Source organism: Carettochelys insculpta, chromosome 20 (assembly GCF_033958435.1).
Source record: "Carettochelys insculpta isolate YL-2023 chromosome 20, ASM3395843v1, whole genome shotgun sequence".
NCBI classification, from domain to species: Eukaryota; Metazoa; Chordata; order Testudines; family Carettochelyidae; genus Carettochelys; species Carettochelys insculpta.
The window spans coordinates 6,113,098-6,135,643 of record NC_134156.1 but is presented as its reverse complement, the minus strand read 5'-3'; the positions used below and the strand labels follow the sequence as shown (position 1 = coordinate 6,135,643).

Sequence of the window (22,546 nt, the reverse complement as noted above, 5' to 3'; positions counted from 1 at the left end):
AGTTCTTCAGCTGGTATTTATCATAGCTACACTGACTACAATGGAATGATGATTTACACGAGCCGAGGATCTGGGTTTTGGTTTTAAAATCAGATTGGTACAATCATGAAAATAATTGGATGGCTTCATCATAATCACTTATGGACCATTTGCTCCCAGCATAAATTTGCCATTATGCAATAGTACATGACTGGCAGCTTTTGATCCAGAGAAATCTAGGCATAAAACAACAGACTATGGTAGTAGAACAGCAGTGATACGTGAGCTCAAATTACCTCTGCTTCTACTCCCATTTTCAGAAGCACTAAAACAATTCAGCCACAACATTTTAAAAGGAAAACAAACACATGGGTAAATAAGAGAACCAAAACAAAACAAAAATGTGATAACTGCTGTCTTATAAGGCATATATTCCTAATCTGATACACAAAGAACTCTTGGTAAAATGAGTGCAGTCATCAGTTAACTTACCTTTGAAGGCTAAGACTTTAATATTGGATGTAATATGTGTGGTTGCACATTGAACTGCACATTAGTAACAAAAGGGTTAAACTTCCTTCATGAAATAAACTGTAATTTAACAAAATCCTTTCATATCCCCTGTATTAAGGAAAAATACACATTTATTTGAACAGCCAAGAAAAAACTGCAATTTATTAAGTTTCAAAGAATCTTCGTACTCTCGAAAGCAACTTTCGGTGCATGTTCTTTAACAATCACATTCTATGAGGAGAAGTAACATTAAAAGCCACAAATTGTTTTAAATCTCAGAGTTACAGACATCATTAATTCCAAATGAGAGGCAAAAAAATTATTAAACTGAAATTTTAACTTTAATCGCCAATTTTAAAATATCAGGAGTTTTTCTACAACTCAATGCTAACCTTCAGCATGAAAAATGTTATGTACTGTATGGAAACACGCACATACACACGTATTTTGTGTGTGTATATATAAAATATATATGCACAATGCACGTAAATGGCAATGAGATGCAATTACTCTGAGGAAAAGTTATTCAGCTAAATACACTACTAAAACTTGAGAAAAACAAGTCTTGAACCCAGTTTGTGCATAGTTCATGATCCTCTATAAAACCAGCTTTTGTTGATTTGCAATCTTGCAGGACCCTTTTTATCTGATAAAACCATTAAAAAGCTAATCTTCAAAAAAAAAATAAAATAAAATAAAAAAAATGTAATGCACAAGTTTCCTGATCCAAGCAGGCAGGGAGCACAATGTTCATATAATTTTTTAAAACATACTTGAAGGGTATGTTATTCCATTGTCTTTCTTCCTTTCAAAACAATCAAAAACATTGATCATTTTTTAAAACATAAAGCAATTTTTTAATATATAAAGCACTCTTCAAACATCTATTTCTTTCGAGTCCATTATTTGGTAAATATGTAACTGCTACACATTAGATTAGGTATTTTCTTCTGTCTTTTTATTTTGTTTTGTTTTTGTTTTTTAATTTTTTTTTAATTTTTTTTTTTTAATAATATCTTCAGTGCTAGGAGTTGGGTTTAAAAATACATGAAATGGTGTGGAGTTGCTCCTCGGGAAACCCGGCTTTCCTGAGACATCTTCCACCATGTGCAAGATAGTGATCACAAAGTTTTCGCCACTTTGATGAAGAAGAGGAAAAACAACAACAAAAAATAGTACACAGCAATGGCCAAAGAAAAGGGTAATACAACAACACTGTTCAATCCCAGAGCTCTGAAGTAGCATATCTTCATTCTGAAAATAGGTTTCTTTATGATGGAAGTCTTTTTTTTTTTTCTCTCTTTTTTTAATTCCTTTTTTTATTTTAAAGTTTGAATGACAAAAAAAAAAAAAAAAAAATTAAGGTCTGTAAACAGGTAGGAGCCAAAACTCCTGACTCCTCCAAAAGCAGTCAAAACTATGTCCAAGTGCTTGTTTGTGTTCCTGCTTGCAGGGGAACTATCCACTCTTTACAAATATCTATGGCCACTGTTCAACAAGAGTAGTATTTTTTTTAAACTTTATATTCCAAATGGAAAATGGTGCAATACTCCGGTAATAATTTTGTTGCATTAGTCCACAATAAAAAGCCGCTAAAGGTAGATATACATATTATTCTCCAGAGATACACACTGTAATTTTTAAAACGCAGTAAGAGTCCTTGAGTAAACATTTACACATGAATTGTCGCCGGCCCCTCCTATCATTTTTTTTTTTTTTTAACATATAGAATTAGCTACAAGAAGGGCTGCGGACACTCAGTGCAAAGTTAGAAGCTAATAACAATTAAATGTTTGACCAATGAGCAAATAAAAAGCATATACTGGATAAGAAAAAAAAAAAAATCACACGTTTGTTAAATCACACGCGGGCTCGCGCGCGCACACACACGCTCACACACAAACATACGTCTGTTCCAACACATAGTATGAACTTTAAAAAAATTCCTAGAGCCTGTTTTTGTGTATTGATGCCAACCTGGAAGTGTAATAATTAGAAAGTGTTCACATTTTGTAATTGGCCTGCTGGATTCAAGTATTTGCATGTTTGATATGTGGGTGGTTTTTTTTTTTTTTAATTTTTTTTTTTAAATTTTTATATTTTTGGGGGATTTTTAAAAAATGACATGAAGAAGTAATGAAACAAGGGTAATGTGCATAGGCAGATCCATGGGAGCAGTGGACAGAGATATCCCACCCCCAACCTCCAATTCAACCTGTACAGTCAATAGTTACCATTCAGATTCATTACTTTTCTGTACCAAAAGATGAATATCACACTCCACTCTCTTCTGATTATTGGGTCCGCCTCTGGTAATGTGCATAATAGTCACAGGCTCATTTAAAATAGGCTTTCATTTTTCCCCTCCCCCCAAAGTTGATAAAATAACCCTTTCCAGCCCAAATTCTGAAAAGTGCCCTTCATGATAGACCTATTCTAAGCAGCTTTTATACTTTGTTTTTAAAAACACCATACAAACATAAAAAGACGACATAAAATAAAAAGCCATGAAAAAAAAAACCTGTCATTAGCATGTGACACTGACCAAACGTAGCCCATACTGTTTCATGAACAGTTCACAAGGACTTCTGCAGTTTCATATTCAATATCGGACAGAGGTACTAAAAAGGGCTGCCAGTCTGATCTGTTAAAGCTGGATTCTTCTTGAAGCCCTGGACTGGAAAGGGTTAAAATTTTTTCCTTTAGTGCTGATGATTGTTATTTCCACTTTGTTTCTCTCCTTTCCTAGATGGACTCCCCACTGAGAAGATCACCTGGCAGCAGAGTATTCAGAGGCGTTGGGCTGCCAATAACCCTGCCATCGTCGGTATTGGGGGGCCCCCAAAGGCTGCTTGAGTACTGAGGGACCCCACCCCAGAGCAAATCGCTGCTCCCTTTGCCACCCAGGCAGGGAGTATTCCAGTGGCCTGCATCATTCCGCACCAATCCATGAGAGCTGCTTGCGGAGCCCATACGAGTCTGATTGGTTCCAGTGTTGGACTGCCAACTGGAGGTGGGTGGCAGTGGCTGGCCTTGTGCTAAGAAACGGTTTACTTCTTCTTCCCCAGCAAACTCAGCCAAGATGGTAGTGTTTCCCAAAACACACCTAACAACAACAAAAACACAACATGGTCAAGTACAGGGATACAACAGACATTTTCACAAGCATCCAAGACTGCCTATACTGGAAAGGTAGAATTTTGCTAAGCCCATTTTCATTTTGAATTCAACGGAGGAAGCCAAATTAGGCTAACTCAAAAATTTTAAAACTCCTACTTCTAACTCATTTTCATCCCAATAATTCTATTTCATAATTACTGAAGTATACAAGCATATGCACACAAAAATCTACATGTCTGGAGACAGTATCTTTTAATCTACAAATTCTTCAAGGCAGGGATTGTAACTTCTTGTTTTCAGAAAGTATCGACGCACGGTGTGGGTGCTATCAGACACAACTAACACTATTAAAAATAATGTGAAAAAATTATCACAGAACTATAATAAATGTAGTTATTTTTGCATTTCTAATCCCCTCCTCTATCCTCATCTATCCAGGATTTATACTAACATTGCCACCCCCTCAGCAGGACAAAACTGAGTACAATACTTTCTGGGCTAGGGATGGCAAAGTGTCTAATTACCTTGTCCAGCTCCCCACTACTCCCTTTCAAAAGTTTCTTTGTGAGCAAGGTTCATGTAAGTTGCTCAGCTGCACGGCCTTAATGAGCCTCACTCACAGGCTCAGGTTTGCTGCAAAGAGAGCTGCCTGGCTGAGGGAGGGGCATGTCTCAGCTGCAGCAGCTCCCCGCTGGGACCAGAGGAGTCTACCTCTCCCAGCTTCTAGGTGTGGGACTGAGTGAGTGAGTGCCTGGGGGAAGAGAGTTTGGGGTTTCCTGTCTCCCAGCCAGGGCCAGGCAGCAGCTGAGATAGAAAAGGATACTCAGATTATAGCAGCTGGGTTTGGCTCCAGTTGCGTGAGACACACCCAGCACTCTTCTCTGACTGACAGGGAGAAAGGGGAACTGGACTGAATGCACTGGGGCAGGGAGAAGTTGCCAGCAATTGTGATGTTGGGGTGGCGAATTTGTGGCACTCTCTTGACACCAAGCTGGGCTGCAGCTGTCAGTGCCTAAGACTCCAAGAGGCGGATTCTCTCCCAGCCCTGGGCTGGCTGAGCCTGAAGGGAACAGACTGTATGGGGGTAGATGGGGAAAAAGAGAGGGCAGGTGGCTGCCTAACGGCATCTATGTCATGAGGCGTAGAGGCTGTTCGGGGTGTCCTGACTGGCTCCCATCTGGGTTGCAGCAAGAATTAGATGTTCGATGTCTCAGCCCAGCAGCCCTAAATGGGGAAAGACACAGGACTCTCTCTTGGGCAGGGGCGGGCAGGAAAGCAGGCTGCATAGAGGCAGAGGGGTTTGCAAAATTTCAGGTGGGTTATGCTGGCACACTGGAGAACAGGGGCATGTGGCTAAATGGGAGATAGGGTGCTGCTCATTAATGCATCACAGGGAGCTCAGTCCAAGTAAATTTTCCCTCATCTTGTTGAGGTTGGGGTGAGGAGGAGCTAGTATTAATTACTGCAGGTCCTGCATCTGACGAAGTGGGTCTTTGCCCATGAAAGCTTCTGCTCATACATTTCTGTTAGTGTGTAAGAAGCCCTGTGGCACTTTATAGACTAACAGATATTTTGGATTAGTCTATAAGGTGCCACAGGACTTCAGTTTGTGAGGAATCTAATTTTTCTCCTTAAACATACTTTCAGAGAGCCTCTTCCCTCACAAAGAGCATTCAGAGTTATGGTTCATTGTTTGGGTAACCTGGTGCATGTTTTCATTGCCTTTTATCAGCTTAACGTTTGTTTTCATTTTGAGATTTATTTGAGGATACTCAGTTTTTCAACAGTGGGGAATTTGCTGGGATAGGTATCTTTCCAATAGTTATTCTCCAAAAAAATTTGATGCTTTGACAGATTTACCCACCCTCCCTTCTATAGAGCTGAGAATTCTCCCTGATTCACGCTGTTCACAGGAAAAAAAAACAATGTTGAAGATTCATTTTTTCAGCATGTGTACCAACACAGCCTTGAGTATTTTGTGACTGCACGGCTAAGGAACTTGCTGTGGAACTCTATTCCATAATCCAAATGTTCTTTCCTTTAAAGATTAAGTTTCTAGCCGCAGACCTTCCAAATGTAAATTAAGGGTAAAACCAAGGTGGCATTGTGTGCCTTAGTTTGCAAAGAGCCTCGAGCCTAAGTTGTGATCTGCTTCATACCTATCAATGGAATGTAAATTCTGAAATTCAGTTTTAATAATCTGAATGTCCATAATGCTAATTCTGTTCCTTATCAGTGTAACAGAACCTGCTACTTTGTTTCTCAAACTGTTTCCCATGCCTCCTCACGTGTCACAGACCTCCAGCTGTCCTTTAACTAACAGTCACCCAGCTTCCACCGATTGCTTCTACAATGCAAATCTCTGTTTTCATACAAAATTCAGCATCACATTATGTTAGTGGCAGCATAAAATACACAGAATTTATCAAATGGAAGAAAGATAAATTCCATATTTAATTCAATAAAAGCCTCTAATTTAAAATTAATCTGAAGATACTACAGAACATCTAATTTTTGCAGAATCTTGGTACATTCTAAAAGAATTTAAGTAAAGCTTAAATTCAGTAAATTCAGTACAGTAAACTCTTTCATATCCGGCATTCTATCATCTGGGACGCTCAAATAACCAGCATTTTAACCATAAATAAATGTACTTACATTTTCCACCCTTAGAGTATAGTGAAAATAAATACAAATAAAAAACAGCAAATACAGTACAAGTTTACAGAGTATAATGCTACTGTTGTTGATAAATAAGGTATAATAAGAAACAAACAAAAAATGTATCTTATCTTGTTTAGTGTTATGCATTGGTAGCTATAGCCATCATCCAGAATACCTGGCAATCTCCTGGTCCCGGGGGCTGCCAGATATGAAAGAATTTGATGTAGATAGGATTGTGCATGAAATACACAAAAAGGAACTGAAATGATTAGTGATTATGGCATAAGTGGATATACTTGTGTTTCACAGCTGAGGTCTATGCATGTGCTCTTCAGAATTTTGCATGTGCCCAACACTTATAATCTGCCAAGACTGCAGTGTTCAACCAGTTTTGCTGTAACGAACTAGCTGCATTCTGAAAAAATATTTATTGCTCAAGTCAAATAGCTACACTCAACCAGCCAAATAGTCACATGTGGCTAGTGTGTTGGACACCAATGTGCTATGATAAATAGCACTTTTTAAAGCATTATCTTTTCATCTTATTTGACAAACGTAGATAGGATGTACATGATGAGAATATGAAGAAGAGAGATTAAGTGAGTTGCTCCATGTCACATACTGAGCCAGTGGTGGAACTGGTACCTATCTCTCCTGAATACCAGTTCAATGATACGTATTTTCTGAAAACAACTGCATCTAAGCCATCATTTGAGTTCCTTGATTTTTGAAATGCCTTTAAGTTTCCATTATTGCCCTCCAAACCAAAATGTTCTGTATCTATACAAAATACATATAGCATAACCCAATGCACAATCTCCATAAAGCAGAGGTCTGTCATGCCCTTACCAGGAACATGCACTAACATTATTTCCCTGCTAATCAAATTCCTCCTTTGTATGGACGGCTCTGAAACCTTAGAGAATGTTGAAAATGTATTGTATACGTTCTCAAAATATATACTGATTTTTAAATCCACATTTTCAATATTATAGCATAAGCACCCCTTTAAGGATAGAATCCTTTGTAACTCAGTTCCATATCTAAAGTGAAATCATTAAGTCAGGACAATTTTTGCCTTTTATCTGTTCTGAATGCTGCTATACACTCAATTATGGAGAAGTCAAAACTTTAGAAAGCAATGTTACCATGCCTATCATTATGCACACTTTTCTGTATCATATAGACTATCTAAATGAGGCTCATCATGGGAGGTGAGCTGCAACTTTGCATCCGAAGTGACCATTGCCCCATAAAGTGCAGGGAAACACGGAACCACCATAATGGATCAGTCAGGTGGTATATCTAGCCCAGTATTTTGTCCCCAACAGCGACCACAATAAGGTTCTACAGAGAAGAGCACTTTACATTACAATTATGAATAATCTGCCAATAGGGCAGGTTTCTTCACAATCTTTACCAATCAGTGGTTCGCTTAGCTCCTTAAACATTAGTAATTGCATTCTTTATATTTTAAATCTGTCTAATGTAATTATGGATATTCCCAACCCAGCAAATACCGCATCACTTTTGACTGTTACGAAGATCTTGCCCTCAGGACAAATCATGGCAATGAGTTTCACAAGGTGTCTCTTCTCCCCCTGCTCCCACCTTTTTTTGGGAAATGTTGTTTAATGAATATCCTTGTATTAGTTTAAATGTCTTTCAGTTTTATTGGCTGTCCCGTTGGGAAAAAATAAATACCAGTGTAAGAGTTACTTTCTTTACACCATTCCATATTTTGATGACTTCTAGCATATGCGCTTTTATTAATTTTTTTTCTGTTAACTAAAAATCCCTAGTCTTTTCTGTTCTGAAAATGAATTTTTTCTCCATGCTTTTAATCATTTTTATTGTCCATCTTTTGGTCCCTTCTATTTCTGTTAAAGCTTCATTGACAGGGGGTGTGTAGATATGAATATAGTACTTAAGGTGAACACTTACCATTCATTTCTGTAATGGCACTTCATACACTACTTCTAAGTGTGCCTAATCTAAAAGTTCTTTTCTTCATGCTGCTCTCCTAAAATTTCTGCTAATTTCAATTCTGCTACTTTAGATAATTGCCAGGGCACCACTAAAATTAGCAGAGCAATTCAGTGCCATAGCCAGCTAATGCTTAGGAGAACAGATGCTGTACTAGATTCTACTTTACAGAAAAGAGGAAAAGAAGAGAAAAACCGTACATATGAAGAGACTTCTGAGCCTTAGCTGCTTCTTCCTTGGAACTGTAGCGGACCACAGCATTCCCTTGAGTCAGATTCAGGTGGAATGTAATTAGAGGGCCATGTTGCAAACACAGTGTCCGCAGTGTGGAACCATCAATCTAATTGCAGAGAGAGGAAAAAAGGTGGACTTGTTTTTCTATGGCTGTCTTTAGTATGCTTGTTAATGGAAGAGGCGTTAAATAAAGGAACTCATTTACGTAGAATGCAAGTGTAATTTCCCCCTCCCACAATATAAAAGAATGGAATTAGATATATCACTATTTTATTTGGAGGTTATATTTCTTTTCAAGTACCCCCTACAATTAATTCAATGCACAAAACCCGCCAGTTATTTTAAAATTTATATAAAAATACTCACCACTACATTCCTATCACAGAATGGTTGGGAATTCGGCTTGTTTATAACTACTTTATATTAATAAAGCTTATTTTTCCAAGGCATCTCCTTGTCTTTGTACCCACTACTTTCAGTTTTATGCCTTTCCATGTGAATTATACCATGGAGAAGAGTAGAGGAATTGACAGACTGAAGTGAATAGAAGAGTAACCCTTCACTCTCCCTAAAATATTAGAATATTGGAACATAGAGGGCCTGTGCTTTGCCTTTCTCCTGCCCCCAACATGACACTCAGAAGACTGAAGACTCCAACTGAGGGGACTGGCCCAAGTATAAGGGATAAGCTAACACATTAAGGACAGGCACCATGTTAAGGACTGGGGAACAGGGGGGACATTTGGCTCAGGCCTCAGGAAACAAAAAGGCCTCAAACTGTGACATTTTCTGCCAAGTCATTTCCACTTATTATATGCCTTACTGTTTATACCAGAGACAACAAAAGGAGCAATATATACCTGAAAAAATTGATTTCAACTACTGGGGGACCTCAGGCCTTTGCCAATTTTTCAGACACATCTGAGTGTTCATCTGCATGACTGGAATAGTTTCTGTGACTGGTGATTCTACGTTATGCAATGCTGTTTATAGTCTTTGTATAGTTTAGAGGTTTTGAAAGTCATAATTAATTCTGTTACCGTCCAGTGATTTTGTTTGGTCCACGAGTGAGTTTAACCTTTAACTTAGATGCTTATCACTGCAAGAGAGATACTCGAATTCCTGTTTTTGATTAAGAACATAAGAATGGCCATACTGGGTCAGACCAAAGGTCCATCCAGCCCAGCATCCCATCTGCCGACGGTGGCCAATGCCAGGTGCCCCAGAGAAGGAGAACAGAAGACAATGATCAAGTGATTTATCTCCTGCCATCCATCTCCTGCCCTTGTTCAGAAGGCTAGGGCACCATACTTTATCCCTGGCTAATAGCCATTTATGGACCTAACCTGCAAAAATTTATCAAGCTCTTTTTTAAACCCTAATAGAGTCCTGGCCTTCACAGCCTCCTCGGGCAAGGAGTTCCACAGGTTGACTGTGCGCTGTGTGAAGAAAAATTTCCTTTTATTAGTTTTGAACCTACTACCCATCAATTTCATTTGGTGTCCCCTAGTTCTTGTATTATGGGAAAAGGTAAATAATTTTTCTATATTCACTTTCTCCACACCATTCATGATTTTATATACCTCTATCATATCGCCCCTCAATCGCCTCTTTTCCAAACTGAAAAGTCCCAGTCTCTCTAGCCTCTCCCCATATGGGACCCGTTCCAAGCCCCTAATCATCTTAGTCGCCCTTTTCTGAACCTTTTCTAATGCCAATATATCTTTTTTGAGGTGAGGAGACCACATCTGCACGCAGTACTCAAGATGTGGGCGTACCATAGTTTTATATAGGGGAAGTATGATATCTTTTGTCTTATTATCCATCCCTTTTTTAATAATTCCTAACATCCTATTTGCCTTACTAACTGCCGCTGCACACTGTGTGGGTGTCTTCAGAGAACTATCCACTATAACTCCAAGATCCCTTTCCTGATCTGTCGTAGCTAAATTTGACCCCATCATGTAGTACGTGTAATTTGGGTTATTTTTTCCAACATGCATTACCTTACACTTACCCACATTAAATTTCATTTGCCATTTTGCTGCCCAATCACTCAGTTTGCTGAGATCTTTTTGTAGTTCTTCACAATCCCTTTTGGTTTTGACTGTCCTGAACAACTTGGTGTCATCTGCAAACTTTGCCACCTCACTGCTTACCTCATTTTCTAGATCATTGATGAACAAGTTGAACAGGATCGGTCCCAGGACTGACCCTTTGTATACAATAACCACATCAGGTTCAGCTGTAAGCTAACTCTTCGTCCAGTTTTAGATTCACCATTAAAGGCTTTGTTGTGATAATACACTTTCAATTCCAGTTGTTTAATATACTTTACATCACATCTGGCAAACACCCTATGTTCATATTATAACAACACACCAGTTCTTAGAGAATTCAATAACGGGAACATGTTAGTAGATTTGGAAATAAGGCGAGAAGGGCCAGAGTAAATATCGCCAAATCATTATTATATAATAGTCATTGCAAGCATATATAATTAAAATTTTGTATAGCCAGTAGCCTTCAGTGAATTAATTTTTTGTGCATTCAAAGATTTGGAAGTGGTGCATGTAAGAGATGGCAAAAGCAACAGAGCAAAACAGCAGTTGAGTTTAAAGCCAATAATATCATTTCTCATAGAAAAGATGACTCAGATATTAGACAGTAACCACACACTGCACTGATAGTGACATTTCTAGTTCTGACGATGAAAACTGTATCCACAAATGACATTTCAATGCCAGTGCCTCAAAATGAGGAAGTCATTCATCAAGAAACAGAAATGTCAACAGTAGCAAGAGATGCATAATCTATGCTCAGTTAGAGACTGTGCAGGCAGAAAATGAGGAACTCAGAGATGCTGTGCAGCAAGATCAAGCACTTACAACTAGCATGAGACACAGAGTAACAACAGTGGCGTCAAAACCTGATATTAGACTTCTTGATTAGAACAATGTTGCTCAAATGAAGTCGTTTCTTAAAGTTAATTGTTTTCAGGTTCCAAGTAATATACTGAAAGATGCTGAAAAAAAAAACCATGCTTTTCCCACTTGGCTGCAGACAAAAACCTCTTGCAAATGGAGAGATCATCTGAGTATTCTACCAATTACGTACAGCCTAACATTTCAATCTGATGCAGAAAGGCACTATTCAAGGGTGGTGGTGGGACTTTTTTTTTTTATTGACTCCATCAAATTTGGTTTTACACATTGATTTAAGTCACTGAGATTAAATCTGTACCCTTTTTGGATTCCTTTGGGAGTTCAGAGAACTCAGAGATGACGATCTATATTCAGAGGCTGAACAGTTTCAACAAAGGTACAACAATGAAATTTCAAGGGATGTCTGTGATGAGATTGTCTTCCTGAAAAGTATACATTACACCAACTTTAAATCGGGCTGCAAGCTAAAAGAACTGCTTCACTAAATATTTGATCTTGGCCTGTCAATTATTTCTTAATTTCACAATTGCATTACACATTTTTCTCAGTCTCTCTGCATCACTAGCTTCTGAAGAATGCGCATTCAACACGCTACAAAAAGTAAAGAACTATTGTTGTTCTACAATGGGACAAGAGAGTGTTTGAATGGGCTCATAATGCTTACATTAACAGTAATGATGCACATAAATTACATTTTTCAGTTTGCAGGCAGTAAAGCCAGAAAAGCATGCCTAAAATGAAGCGTTTTGCTTGCAGTGAAAACTGACAATTAAAGTTACCTTTTTAATATACTTGCTACTGACATAATGATTCAATTGTTAATAAATAAATAAATGTCTCAAGTGTTACTTTCCATTCTTTTGGTTTTAGTACAATCCCGTGAACGAGAAGTTAGATATATCAGGGACCTGAGATGAGAGCCTTTAATCTCAAAGAGACCCAGGCCTCTGTCATTCTCTGAGAAAGCCTGGTTAAGGACTGTAGTATCTAATGGGGTGAAAAAAAACTGCTTTACTTTCTTTTGGTAACCACTCCAGTTTTTTGCATATCACTTACAGTCACTTAAAATTTACCTTCTGTAGTTAATAAACCTGTTGCACTGTTTACCTTTACCAGTGAGTTTGCCCAAAGTGTTTGGTAAATTTGCTCAGGTTTACAAAGGCTGGTGTGTAGGCATTTTCGTTGATGAAGTGGTGAACCACTTAATAAATTTGCACTGCCAGACAGTATTCCTGAGCGGCTCAGAGAGCATTCATGAAATCTAGATATTGGGGGATTCCACATGCTATTGCACTGAATGATGATAGCTCCTGGAGAGGTTTGCTGCTAGTCACCAGCAAAGCAGTGTGAGAGAGAGTCAAGCCTGCACCTCTGGGACACTGTCACAATTACTGTTAATGGTTCGTGGATGAATATTATATACACTCATTGCAGCTGACCAAATTTATCAGGGCGGAAAAGGTTTTTCCCAGTGTCTGGTTCTTTCAATAGTCAAACATACCATTCTGCTTACCTGGGGTGTGAGGTTACGCAGAACCAGCCAGCTGCTTGTTCTTCCTGAGCTGTCAGTACTCCATGCAGAACCTGCATCACAAAGCCAGAAAGGGAACAATTTTATATCTAAGTGAGAGCACATGACAACAATTCAACTCACCAGGAATAAAGAATATGCGAGATTCAACACACTAATAATGCAACTGCTATCGTAAACATACTCATTAGCTGTTAGAAATTTATCTCCATTTTCTTTTCTTATATGGAATGAAGAGAGGGAACCCCATGGAATGAGGCAGCAGGTGAAACTTTAAAAGCAACACAGATGATATTTTCTAGTGGTATTTGAAAAACTGCAGTACTTCTAAAGTTACTTTGGTGAAAATACTGAGGCTGCAGGTGGAATCTTTGCACCAGCACTCTGCGGCTCTTAGGCGGGGCTTTCTCTGACAAAAAATGAATACGACAACCTTTGACAGTTGGGCAGAATGCTTAATTTCCAGCTTTTGCGAAAGAAGATTCATAAAAATAGCCAGTTATCAGCAGTGACATTTATTTCTGATCCAGATACTTTCTAAACAAACAAACAGACTATAGAGCTATTATCTATTATCCATTTAATTTGTGTAGAAATAAAAGTATAATATCTCAATAAATTGACCGTACTGGACAGAAATTATACTCACTGTCTGTGGCCCTGCCATCCCTTGAGTTGTATTCATCATAAACTGATGGGACAATCAGGTCCTGGATATTTTTCATCCCTGCTACAGAGGTGTACTGTGCTTAATTTGTAATGAAAAGGTTGCTTGGGCTATGAACAGCCTAACCTACAGATGCTCAGGCTCAGTCCTGTCAAGCCCTGGCACAAATTAAGCACTGGATATGTACTTTTATGTAATAAATTCTACTGATTAATTAACAAATACTGAAGTCTTAACAATTCACAGAAAAACACTTGCCACAAAGTAAGTAAAGGGTCTCACGATATTTAGAAAAAAATAAACATTATAAGCAAAGTCCCCTGTTGTAGTGATATTATTCCCCGCTGACTGGAAACATGTCCTACTGAGCCATGGTTTCATTGCGTATTAGCCATCCTAAATTGATAGAAATAAAACTTGTATTTCAACACAAGAGTTTATACACTCCGTGTTTATTGAACCTCAATAACCCAAAGCAAAGTACTAGAGCAAAAGAGTGTCAATTGTAACATGGAGAATAAAAGCAAACAGAGCAATGCATTATTATAAAATGTAGGAGTCAGAGGAATACCAGAAGAATAAGAGCTGGTCCAACCCAGTGGGCTGGCACCCCAGGTAGATGATGGCTTGGTGTTTGTTAAACCTGGAGGTGGCCTCGCAGGAGCAGTAGTGTTTCGGGGTACCTTCCATAGCTCATGGGATAGAGAAGCTTGTGTGTGAGAAATTGGGCCAGAGGACCAAGTAGACTTGATGTCTGACAATTTACCTGTAACAGAGAAATATAATTCATGTATTGTTAAGCAGATTTTTTTAAATAAATCTTTGATTTGTGAAGTGAGGAAATGAACCTCAATGCTCTTCATTAATTATGTTCTGCTAGTATCTGACATTTGTTACCATTACTCACTTGCTGTGGTAGTTTCCAGAAGTTCTCTTTCTGATAAAAGACAAATAATCCTAACACAAGACGAGACAATGTGTTTCACTAGCTGGGATCCAATTACATCAAAATAAAGTTATTACTCTAAGTTATTAAAATATTGAAGTTTATAATCTCTGCACTCAAAAAAAAAACCCAAACAACTGAAAATACAGGAATTGGTATTAGGCTAATTCCAGGAGAGGTGGAAAAGGACAAAATTTCTTAAAATGCTGAAAATTCTGAAGATAATTGTATCAGGTGTGCAGAGTCTTACACAAGTTCCTCTTAGAAACATTAACAATCCTCATGAGAAAAGCCCCATATATCACTATTTACCAGTTCTTAAAACATTTTGCTGATTGCTTTGTTAGGCTCTGAAATCTTTCATTTATATTAGTATCACAATTATTTTATTACAGCACCTATCACACCAGAATTTTATCAAACATACTACAATTACCTAAACATATATTTGAAATACAAATTTAAAAAAATAAAGGACATACCACAATTTTGATGTCATTAACACAAATAGGACCAACTCAAAATTAGACACTAGGAAACGAAGTGCACACTGTCAAATCATCTTTGAGATATTTGACAGTTAAATTTCCACGTATCTGCCACTCACGTAGTTACACAAATACCAAAGATACAGACCCATTCTCCTGCTCTCAACCTATGTAAATCGACAGCAACTCTACCGATGTCAAAGGTGTAAAGCTGGTGTAAAACCAGGGGCAAGTCATATTTTTGTGCAAATTGCAGTGACAAAAAAGAAGTTAATACTATGCAAATAACTGCTTGAGAAGTTTGAAAGTCTAATTTTTAAAACTAGTAGCAACAGCTGACCTTGCAATTAAATGTATGGTGAATGTGCATTAATAAGACAGATGTTGCTATGTCACTAATTCTATGACATTTGCATGCAGCTAGGATGTAATAGCACCAAAAATATGCATGGCAGATAAAATTAAGGGATAAGTCAGTCATTATTTCCCTTCCCCCAACTCACCCCAACAATACACTCCAAGGCTTCTTTGCTTTGTAGCAGCCTGGACCTAAATGACATAGTAAGGTCCTTGGATGTTCATACGAAATGAGGTTTAGTTTATTAAATATGAACATGAATAAAACAATCAGTCGACCAAGTATTTTTAGATTTATTTTATACTGGCTCTACTTTTCTAGATTTCAGTACTCTGAAGATTTTGTACTTGTATTGCTTAACTGTATTATAACGAGCTATGAGGGAGGAAAGTTGGAGATTTGGTAACAGGACTGTGAAGCCCAGCAGCTGAGAAAGTATGGGAGACAATTTGGGATTATGGGATAACTTTATTAGCTGTAGTGAAATAGTTAACGTTATGGTTGATAACTGAATGTGTTACCTTTAGGCTTCAAAATTAGGAGCTCACTGAGATGACGAGACAAGTCACATATTTTCAGGCTTATCTGCAAACTCAGGTAGTCAGGATTGAGTGCCTTGCATATGGTTCGTGTTAGAAGCTTATTAAGAGTAGTTGGAAATATGAAACCTTGATAATTGTGACAGTACTTATATCTGGAAATTTTAAGTTTTTCTAATCCTAACAACACTTGCGCAAGAATTTTACAGCAGCTACTTAACGTACAAATAGAACACAAACATGATTATTCCTATTTAACATTCTGATTAAAAATAACCAAAACACCTCCTTAAGTTAGTCCTATTTATTTATTAATAGGGCTGAAAACTGTTCAGTTTTGAAACTGAATTTACAGTAGACCCCCCGAGTTACACAAGGATTGCGTTCCTGCGCAACCTCCCATAACTCAAATTTTGCACAAGTTGGGGAGCGCCACCGCAACTGTTTGTCTCCCAGCTCCAGGGAGAAGCTGCAGCAGTCTGTCCCGGCTCCCCCAGCTGGGAGAAGCCCAGGATTTCAACTCGTGATAACACAAGTCAAGCGCCAATCAAAATCATGTATACTGGGGGTTTACGGTACTAGCAATAGCTTTCAGATCAACCTTTCCTGTTAAGATCCAGCAAGAGTGTTTTCACTGAGGTCCCACAGAGAACAGTCTGCCGCACAGTTGGAGCAAAAATAAACTTTGCTGAAAATTATTAATGCCATAATAAAGCATAGCATCACTGTCTGAAGTGAGCTACGTTGTTCATTAGTGCACTTGTCATATATTCACAACTCCAGGCAGCTTTTTAAAATCCTCACCACTGCAGAGCTGCTAGTGGGAGCAGCAGTGCTCAAAAGATATGAAGTCTGTGTAGTAGTACAACAGGTTAAGCCTCTACAGTCCGGCACCTCGGGACCTGACCAATTCCGAACCAGGGAATTTGCTGAACCAAGGGAGGTCAATATTATCTAGCAGCATTACTAACACTTCAGCCGCTTACTGGGCTCTTAGAAGACACTTAGGGGTAAAATATCAGTACGGAACACTGAAAGCCACGGCTGCTGGCTGTAAGCAAACTTTACAAGACCATGGGAAACTTGGCCACACCTAAAACAAGAGGATTTCTGGCTAACTAAAATCATGCCAGACCACGCAGCATGCCAGATTATAGAGGCTCAATCTGTATAATAACCAGAGGAAAGCGCTTTTTCAGGGCCTTTGCTCTTTGGAGAGGGATGCTGAACGTAAAAAGGCCATTTCTCGTACCTGCAATGCTAGGTGTGGATGCAATGCTGCTGAAAGAGCTACTGTAGCCGGAGGCACTAAGCGGCCAGGCACTCGATGAAGGCAGCGTGGCATTCTGAGATGATGTTGGGGATGACCCTGCAGAACCAGCAAAGAAGCAACTAAGAAAGATGGGAAAAATGGTATTTGCTGCAGAATAAGCAATTCTAACTACATTGTAACAGACAGAAAGCCGTGCTAGTCTGTAGTTAAAACAAAAAAGCAGTCCAGTAGCACTTTAAAGGCTGGTATGCCTATGATCCAAAGAAGTGGGTCTGTCCCACGAGAGCTCATCACCTAATAAATTATTCCGTTAGCCTTTAAAGTGCTACTGGACCGCTTTTTTGTTTTAACTACATTGTGTGCAAATACAAACCAGGCAACCAGCTTCTTCTAACTATGAGTGAAATGTTTAAGAAAGCATGACAAAGGGAAGCAGAATTCTTCAGTATTGAAAAGAAAAGAAAGCTGGCATCACAGTGGCAAGGGTGTTGGTGCCCATGCAGAAGACAAATTCTGGATTTTCCTTAAGATGATCTTACACTTGGGACATCAGAATTTAAGTTATATCTGAAGGAGGAAAACTGTCTGTCTGGATTTTATAACATGCTTGTCAGCCTATCCAAGAAACAGCAAGTGTGGATGGATACAAATGCATATGTAAAACCAGTGAACACCTAAAATAGCTGAAGCAAGTATTTCTCCCCACAGATACTCAGGTATTTTGCAAATTTGTGTAGTAGATAAAATGAATGTTCTAAAACTAGGTTTATATCAAAGGTGAAACAACGTGAAACCATTCCGAGCTGGTAAATCATTCTATAATGTATGTTCAACAAACTCACAAAACAAATTAGGATCCATCTTGTCATTAGGCTGCCTTATAGGAATGTTAAGGACACATCCAAAACCTTCCTATTTGCTAACAAATACACTTTGTACCAAAAATAGGGACCGAGTGGCTGCTTAAGTGCTCCGCTGAAAGGGAACACTGCTCCTGTCCCTTCTTGGAGATATCAGTGCCACCATTTTCTCTGGCTCTTCTGATTCTGTGTCCATCAGCTTTGGTGGCACCACTTGTAGGGGGCACTCATGCCTTGGTAAAGGATGTAAGTACTCATGAAAAACTGGGTAGACTCATTGAACTGGAAGGAACTTTGAAGTCTCATCAAGTCCAGTCCCCTGAACTCAAGGTAGGATTAAGCGCCATCCAGACCACCCCGATAGGTGTTTTTCTAACTTGCCCTTTAAAATCTCCAACAATGGAGATTCCACAACCTCCCTGTGCAATTTATTCTAGTATTTAATCCTGATAGTTCAGAAGTTTTTCGTAATGTCCAACCAAAACGTCCCTTACTGCATTTTAAGTTGGGATGTTAAATCCTGCTTAACTGGTTAAATGGCTAACTGCTAGGTGTAGCCAATTGATGACTAAACAGGTGGTGGTGGGAGGCTGGTTCCCCCTGCCATGGACAGGGTGCTGTAGGGTGGGGGCGCTCCAGCCGCCCCTCCCCACTGTGGACACCACACACAGGCTTACTCTGGCCCTGCCAGAGTACCCCTGTCCACGACGGCCCTGAGGGCAGGCCCTCATGGCAGGCTACCTCAGTCTGTACTGGTTAACTATAACAAGTCAACCTCATCTGTTCATGGTGAGGCCTACTGGTTAACCGGCTATACTTGAACATTCTTAAATTTAAGACCATTGTGTCTTTTCATATCATAATATTTATTCTCCTACCTCCTTTTAACCATCTTTTAGGTACCTGTAAACTGTTATGTCCCCTCTTAGTCTTCTCTTTTCCAGACTAAACAAGCCCAATTCTTTCAGTCTTCCCACACAGGTCGTATGTGTCCGACTTATCATTAGACCTCTCCTCTGGACCTTCTCCAATTTGACGACATTCTTCCTGAAATGTGGCACCCAGAAATGCACACAATACTCCAGCTGAGGCCTATTCACCATGGAGTAGGGCAGAAAAATTACTTCTCGCGTTTTGCTTACAATGCTCCTGTTAGTATATCCCAGAATGATGTTTGCTTTTTTTCCCACAATAGTATCATACAGCTGACTTATATTTAGCTGGTGGTCCATTATGACCCCTATATCCCTTTCTGCAGTACTTACTTGTAGGTAGTTATTTTGGATTTTTTGAACATGCAACTGATTGTTTCTCTCTCAGTGGAGTACTTTGCATATGTCCTGACTGAATTTCATCCAACTTACCTCAGACCATTTCCCCAGTTTGTCCAGATCATTTTGAATAATCTTAGGCCCCAAAGTACTTGCAATCTCCATACTAGTCATCTGCAAACATGAAGTGTATTCCCTGTGCCATTATCTAAATCAATGATGAAGATACCGAACAGAACCAATTCCAAAACTGATTCCTGCATAACTCCACTTGTTATGCTTTTCCAGCACGACTAAACTGCGGGTAACAACTGTCTAGGAACAGTTATCAACCAGTTATGCACGTATCTTATAGTAGCTCTGTCTAGTTGTATTTCCCTAGTTTATTGATAAGGTTATGTAAGACTGTATCAAATGCTTTACACAAATCTAGGTACACCATATCTACCACTTCCCCCTTAGCCACAAGGCTTGTTATCCTGTCAGTGAAGGCTATCAGGTTGGTTTGACATGATTTGTTCCTTACAAATTCCAGCTGTTACTGAACACCTTGTTAATCTTCTAGGTGTTTGCAAATGGCTTACTTAATTTGCTCCATTATGTTTCCTGGTACAGAAGTTATGCTGACTAGTCTATAGTTCCCTGGGTTGTCCTTATTTTCCTCTTTATAGATGGGCATATTTTTGCACTTTTCCAGTCTTCTGAAATTTATCCCATTTTCCTTGACTTTTCAAAGATGATAGCTAATGGTGCACATCACCTCAGTCAGGTCCTTGAGCATTCTAAGATGCTTTTCATTATGTCCTGGTAACTTCTTTAAATTTTTACCTCATTCTTTCCCCATTTCAGCTTCTGAACCTACCCCATTTTCACTGGTATTCACTATGTTAGGCATTGGTGGAAAACAAAGGTGTTATTTAGCACCTCTGCTGTTTCCATATGTTCTGTTACTGTTTTCCCCGCCTCTTCCTTTAGTAATGGGCCTACCCAGTCCTTGGTCTTCATTTTGCTTCTAATATATTTGTAGAATGTTTTCTTCTTGGCCTTTGTGTCTCTATCTGGTTTGAACTGTTTTGTGCCTTGGGCTTTCCAATTTTGCTCCTGTATACCTGTGGTATTTTTTTTATATTTGTTGGTTGCAATTTGACCTAGTTTCCACTCTTTGTGAGGACATCCCTCAGGAGGGCAGGGGCTACATGGAGTGGAGCTGTCAGGTAATGGAATAATGTACCTTCTGAGCTTATGGTGGTCTCCATATCACCTGGTGTCCAGGGAGGGTGCTTGTCTGTTGCCTCTGGTCAGTCTTTGGTTAAGCCAGGTGTACCAATGAGACCCCCACATCCCACTCATAGAAGGAACTGGTGAGTATGTGTCTTTCTAGTTTGTCACTGCTGGAATCTTCTTATTTTCATGCTATGCCCTCCAGCCCATGGATCTTTTTCACAGACAGTTCTGTGGGTTCCATTTGCGATGTCTTACCCAACCTTAAGCAACTCAGGTAAAAAACAGGTTTCTTATGAACAGTCATCTAAAGGGATATTTCCTTGCTCCTGTGAGTTTCCCTTACTCTCATGGGGAGCCCTGTAGGAATCGTCTTTCGGTTTCAGTGGTAAGAGTTCCCTTCCAAAACTTATGCTTGGAGGGCTACTGCTAGTCAGCTTAGGCTAATGTACAGGGGCGAAGGAGGAAGAGAGTGTATGTGTGGGTGGGGGGGTGGAATCAGCCTCCTCCATCAGAAACTTCCTAAATGGAGATCTTGTGCCTAATTCTGGGTGGAAAAGATCAACCGATAACATACTTTGCTGATATACGTACTTCATCCAGGCAGTACCCGCACCACCTATGCTTGTCATTAATGGAGAAGACAAGTCTGAATCTTGAGACTCCACAGACCTAGGAACATAGAGGATTGCCCCCAACAGTGGCCCGGGGGACTTATTCTCTACCAACTTGAAACATATGCTAACTAAAACTACAAGATATAAAAACTCCATACCAATTTACTTTACAGCGTATGCACTACAGGAGGACGATTCCAACTAAAGCCCCGAGACAGCAAGAAAGAACAGGAGAGGCACTGATCCACACTGCCCTTATACTATGAGTCAGGAGCACAAGGGAAATCATGTTTGAATTGATGGTCACTCTTCTGAAAAAGGTCTGGACTCAGGTGCATAACATGTATGCATGCCCATGTGTGGAAGACACAGTGACCAGCACATGAAGAAGTACTATATTCATTTATACACTATTTGTGTAAAACATGCATTTTCTAATCACACAGGCAGGAAACCTGCATGATGCTTAGTCAAAGTGTTTATATAAAAGTAGATATCTTCCATGTTATACCAATATGTAATGTTATCACAACACAAATAAAATACCAGATGCATCAGAATCTCAACTACAGGTAAATAATTTCTTTAAGCCTCCCTGATGAGCACTGTAAACATATTTTAAATTCCACTCCTTTAAAAACACGTACACATTAAAGAATTAATTCAGTATTATCATGCACACAAATAATTGATGTTTTGGCTTGATCAGAAACTACTTTTGGACAGCTAGGAAAAAAATCCATCATCTCTCACTTCCTTCAAGTTCCACAGCCTCTTACCCAACATAGTCTCAAGTGCCACTGTTCAGAACAGGAAACTTGCTTCAATGACCATTATGATTCACAAACTAGGCAACCACCACACCAGTAAGTATAGATGAACCTACATTTGGAAGTCCTCACAGGTCCTACAGACTGGTTATAATTCTCTTCACATCAGAGTTTTACTAGACTGCTGTCTTCGGACAATTTACATATTAGTGTACATCATGACCACAAAAACACTAAGTTACCTTTAGTTTAGTTCATTTTCTGAAGCTATGGACCCTTGCTGAGATCTACTAATGTCCACTGACTCACTGTTTTAGGGAGGGTCCCTCTCCAGAATGAAGTAAAAATCATGGGGGTTTGGGTGGAGGAAGTTGAAGAGAACATTTATATACAAGATTTTTTTCAATCCTCTATTGGCTGATTCTAGGGATATAGAAATGCATTTTCTCTTTCTGCTTCATCAGATAGTGAAGTCACAAATCATGTTGTCATTATACCAATTTGTTACAATGGAAAGAATTGTGATGTCCTGATTTTGGCATTATGACTTCACTGCTGTATTAA

General features: G+C 39.1%; 1 protein-coding gene across 6 annotated transcripts in view; it reads right to left on the bottom strand.

Moving 5' to 3' along the window:
* Nucleotides 1-3,225: 3,225 nt before the first annotated feature.
* TNRC6C (trinucleotide repeat containing adaptor 6C) overlaps nucleotides 3,226-22,546 on the bottom strand; it is a 170,199-nt gene continuing 150,878 nt past the window's right edge. For 5 of the 6 annotated variants that reach the window (XM_075015003.1, XM_075015004.1, XM_075015001.1 and 2 more), the window contains 5 exons: nucleotides 17,223-17,339; nucleotides 14,211-14,405; nucleotides 12,955-13,025; nucleotides 8,463-8,602; nucleotides 3,226-3,598 (listed from right to left, as the gene is read on the bottom strand). In XM_075015003.1, the coding sequence (XP_074871104.1) occupies nucleotides 3,238-3,598; nucleotides 8,463-8,602; nucleotides 12,955-13,025; nucleotides 14,211-14,405; nucleotides 17,223-17,339 (884 nt within the window). In that variant the 3' untranslated portion in view covers nucleotides 3,226-3,237. The remainder of the gene's footprint in view (nucleotides 3,599-8,462; nucleotides 8,603-12,954; nucleotides 13,026-14,210; nucleotides 14,406-17,222; nucleotides 17,340-22,546) is intronic. The other variant, XM_075015005.1, reaches the window with a different exon arrangement.